Consider the following 4632-nt stretch of genomic DNA (forward strand, 5'->3'; position numbering starts at 1 on the left):
CTAGAGTAAAGAATTCTAGACATGGGGAAAACGTAGTTATGTTATATCCATAAGCATTAGCTGACAAGTTCCCATGATAAGTATAGAAAATCATTTGAAATGGAATTGTTGCAAGGTTAGCAACAGGGGCAAGTAGTGTGGGTGGTCTGTTACACACCAGATCACATCCCTTTTCAACCAACTGAAGTTTCAGTTATTCCAAGAATCTTTTGAAACTATATACACTCTCCATAACAGCAAATAATTAGTTATATGTACATGTAAGCTTTTTGTGTATATAATAACTCTTTTATATTTTTTAAGCTATTTGTGTATATAATAACTCTTTTGTATTTTTTTCTTGTAGTTTCCATGGGCAGTAGGATCATTGCTTTCGCTTGTATTTTTTCTTGTATTTTTTTTTGTTCTAAGTTCTAACTAGTGTATTTTTTCTTGTAATTATACAATAACATTTTGTTCTTGTGATACATGATATTTGTGGAAATGGACCTTGTACTTATCAGAACCTCATTCTGGGATATAACTGGATAGTGAGAAATGTGTTTCTTTTATCAGGCATGTCTTTTAAAAGACATGTTGCTGGAGCTTAACCTCACTGTGCTTTTATGTGACTTATTTTACGTAATTTCAAGTTAGTGGTTTAATTTATGGATTGTTGGTGTGATCATTACTTTCCTTTCTGAAAGTCACCAAGTCCAAAATGGCCATCTTTATTTCAGTCCCACTTCATCCTTTTATATTTTAGTTCCTTAGATTGTGAACACCATCTCTGTATTCAGGAAGATGCAGCAACATTAGGAAGAAGAAATTACAGTGATGCTCGGGAAATTCAGGCCTATTTCAAGTATTATTATGGAAAGTACATTCAAGGATTGCAAAATACTGATAAAGCTAATTGGTAATCATCTTCTTGATCCTGAGTATTTATTTATTTATTTTTGTTTCTCTATCCTGATTGCAGAAAGTTACTTCTAATGTCAGTACCCAGCTTGAAAAAGCTTATCAAAATGCTGCTGCACTGTTCGTGGTTTTGAAGGCCGTCAGTCGAGCAGAATCTATCAAGGTGGCAGATGAGGTAATTGCTGGATATTTCTCTTCCTTCATAAAATTCATTTGTTGATTACATATACTTAATGCAATTTTTTTTATAATTATGATTGTATATGTGTGCATAGATATTGAAAGCACATGCACACGTTGTGGAGAAGACAGAAATGTATACTCATAATATAATTTCACTGGACACTAAAACTTCAGATCAAGCGCTACCTAGACAACCAAAGGTTAGTTCGAGAAATCATGTCTATACATATGTTCTTGTAGACTGGTTCAGTATTAATTAGTACAAATCATGTCACAGATAAAGCAGCTAGACCACCTCAAAATCCCCCTACAAGTAATTAAAAATTGTACACAAGACTTCGACGAAAGAAACTTCATTGGGAAGGGTGGATATGGAAGGGTCTACACAGGGATTCTCTCCTGGGTGGATTGTATAAACCAGCTAGTTGCTGTAAAACGGCTAGATGTCACTGGATTTCAAGGTAACAAGGAGTTCCTCACTGAGGTCACAATGCTTTCACAGTATCAACACGAGAACATTGTAACCCTTATAGGGTTTTGTAATGATAACAATGAGATGATTCTTGTGTATGAATACGCAAACAATGGAAGCCTTGACACATATTTACGTGACACTACTATATCGGGTGGACTTCCATGGCGACAACTCCTCAAAATCAGCATTGGTGTTGCTTCAGCGTTGGATTATCTTCATAACCATGTGGCAGAAAAGCACAGAATAATACATCGTGATGTAAAAAGTGCCAACATTTTGTTAGATGAGAATTGGAACGCAAAACTTTCAGATTTTGGTATGTCGAGGATAGGTCTAGCAAATCAACAAAACACCTTTGTGATCACTAATCTTGCTGGCACACATGGTTATTGTGACCCACAATACGAAAGAACTGGTTTTTTAACAAAAGAATCAGATGTTTATTCGTTTGGTGTGGTGTTGTTTGAAGTTTTATGTGGAAGGCTGGCGTGTGTTTATAATTATAACGACGAGCGACGATTCCTCCATCATTTGGCTCGGTCCTGCTACAAAAATGGAGAGCTAGACAAAATTATTGATCATGGATTTAGGAAAGATATCAAACCAAGAACATTGTTCAAGTTTTCAACTATTGCATATCGATGCTTGCAGGAGACTCGGGAAGCACGACCTACTATTACTGAGGTTGCATTCCAACTTAAGGATGCCATGAAAATTCAAGTAAGTTTCGTTTATATAAATTCCTTCAATATGAATTTTTTTTGGTGGGGTGGGGAGGAGGGGGAATAATAGTCGGCATAAAAGTACATGACTTGGTGAAAATGTATTAACATTTATTTTGATAAATATCTTCAGTTTGAAGATTAGATCTTTCTAGATTAGTTTCTCTTGTAGACACCACTACCTCCTTCTAAGCATTGGAACATGCTGATCACGTCCTCAATGTGCACCTTCTTGATTTTATTCATATCAACTTCTATGAAATTCTTTTGTTTTCTTGGCATTTTTTTGGAGGGGTTGGCAGGAAGGGGAATAATATTATCTGCATAAAAGTACATGAATTAGTGAAAATTTATTAATATTTATTTTTGATTCATATCTTCAGTTACAAGATGAGATCTTCCTAGATTAGTTTCTCTTGCAGACATCACCACCTCCTTCTGAGCATTGGAACATGGTGTGTAACTCTCGTGATCACATGCTCAATGCACACCTTCTTGATTTTATTCATATCAACTTTTATGCATATCTTTTGTTTGGTTTTCTTCTTGTATCACTTTTGTGTACGGTTTCCTCATTATTGAAACTTGGTAGTGTTTTTTTAGGTACAAACTAGTTACATGTGTTATATTAATGATGTACTTATTTGTTGAGTTTTCATGCCAATCATTCCCAAATTATAATGTAGAATTTTTGGTATTATAATGGGAAGGTTTGGTTCGATGGTAAAGGAAGAATATATATATATATATATATATATATATATATATATATATATATATATATATATATATATATATATATATATATATCATGAGTGTTCAAGATATTGTCACCAAAAAGACTTTGGGGACAAACTAGACATTGAAAAATGTCATATACATCCCGGATCTGAAGAAAATGTTGATATCAATAGGGCGGCTTGATGTTGAGGGTCATTATGTCACTTTTGGTGATCATTAGTGGAAGGTAATGAAGGGAGCTTGGTTGTTGTTATAGGACTAAAACGAGGTATACTTTATATGGTCAGAGATTTATGAAGATGAATCAAACAGTATAATAGAATAATGATGGATATCCACTACACAACTTGGGCATATGAGTGAAAAGGAGGCCACGACTAACCCCTAATGGAAGATTCCAGATTTGAAGAGTGTGAGTTGAATTTTGTGAGCCATGTGTTCTTGGAAAACAAAATAAGGTTACTTTTGCAAATATGGGTCAACCGCCCAAGGCCGAAAAGTAGGACTTTTTTTACTCAGATGTATATGGTTTCACTTAAGTTTCTTTAGTGGGAGGTTCCTGACATTATGTTACTTTTATTGACGAGTAAAAGTAAAATGTTACGCTTTGTTTTTTGAAAAAAAAAATATATGATGTATTTAGCACCTTCAAGAAATAGAAAGTTGATGCGGAATTGAAGCTAATATGAAGAATAAGTGTCCAAAAAAAGATAATATGGGAGAGTATACAAAAAAAGAATTAATAGATTAATATTCTAAAAAGGGGGATCTTGATGTTGAAAATAGTTCTTGAAATGCCTTAGAAGAATGGTATGGCTAAGAGAATCAACGGTATACTGAACTGGAGGGCAAAGAGCATGAGACTACAAGTGTGGCTACCGAGCTAATCAATAGTGGACCCTCATTCCCCATAAGTTTAGATTTTTCAGAAGAGGAATGACATTGCTAAGAGATTTCGATCATACGTTTAAAGATTATTGGTTGTGTTTCTTATAGGAAGATAAATGATTTTAAAAGAGAAACTTGGGATAAAGGCAAAGAATTGTACCTTCATAGGTTGTCGGTTGGATGACATGGTTACCGTATTTGGGGTAACTAGAATAAAAGGATTATTAGAACCATAGAGGTGGCGTTCAATGAGAAAGCATTATACAAGGATGAGATTGCAGCAATCCTTAGAAGAGAAAATCAACTATAAAATAAGAATTAAGTTTCTGTCGATGAAATCTCATATCAAGACATTATAAACCTATTAATACTCATATGGTACGTGAAAGTTCATGAAGTAGTGAGAGGTCAGATGGATCAAGTGGATCAAGAAATGGGTTAAGCATCTTGGGTTTGGGTTGTGGTGTTGGACTAGTCAAATTGGGCTAGTAGTAGGCTTGTATTTATTACATATTAATAGTCAAAGATAGGGCCTTGGGCCTTGGGGCTCTTGGGCTCTTCTTGACTAAATAATATTTTTTACATATAATCCTAAATTAATTAGTAATTAATTAATCTTTATTTCTTTAGTAAAAAACAAATTCTTTTAAATATATGATTAACTACAGACAATATTTTAGTAGTTAGTTTCGGTTGGTGGTTTACAACCGTTGTTGGAAGCCT

At 34.2% G+C, this 4632-nt stretch overlaps 1 protein-coding gene across 1 annotated transcript; it reads left to right on the top strand.

Moving 5' to 3' along the window:
- The first annotated feature begins 963 nt into the window (after positions 1-963).
- On the top strand, positions 964-2928 carry LOC111893546 (putative receptor-like protein kinase At5g39000). The gene is made up of 3 exons (XM_023889625.3): positions 964-1283; positions 1361-2278; positions 2664-2928. The coding sequence occupies exons 1-3, from the start codon at positions 1215-1217 to the stop codon at positions 2688-2690; spliced, it is 1014 nt and encodes a 337-aa protein (XP_023745393.1). The 5' UTR covers positions 964-1214; the 3' UTR covers positions 2691-2928.
- Positions 2929-4632: the final 1704 nt, after the last annotated feature.

The sequence above is a fragment of the Lactuca sativa genome, chromosome 1 (genome assembly GCF_002870075.4).
Source record: "Lactuca sativa cultivar Salinas chromosome 1, Lsat_Salinas_v11, whole genome shotgun sequence".
Taxonomy (NCBI): Eukaryota; Viridiplantae; Streptophyta; class Magnoliopsida; order Asterales; family Asteraceae; genus Lactuca; species Lactuca sativa.

Excerpts from the sequence above, each read along its gene's own strand:
- LOC111893546 (XM_023889625.3), top strand. The coding sequence starts at position 1,215 with ATGTATACTCATAATATAATTTCACTGGACACTAAAACTTCAGATCAA. Across the intron at positions 1,284-1,360 it reads CGCTACCTAGACAACCAAAG|ATAAAGCAGCTAGACCACCT; the intron begins GTTAGTTCGAGA and ends ATCATGTCACAG. Across the intron at positions 2,279-2,663 it reads AGGATGCCATGAAAATTCAA|TTACAAGATGAGATCTTCCT; the intron begins GTAAGTTTCGTT and ends TCATATCTTCAG.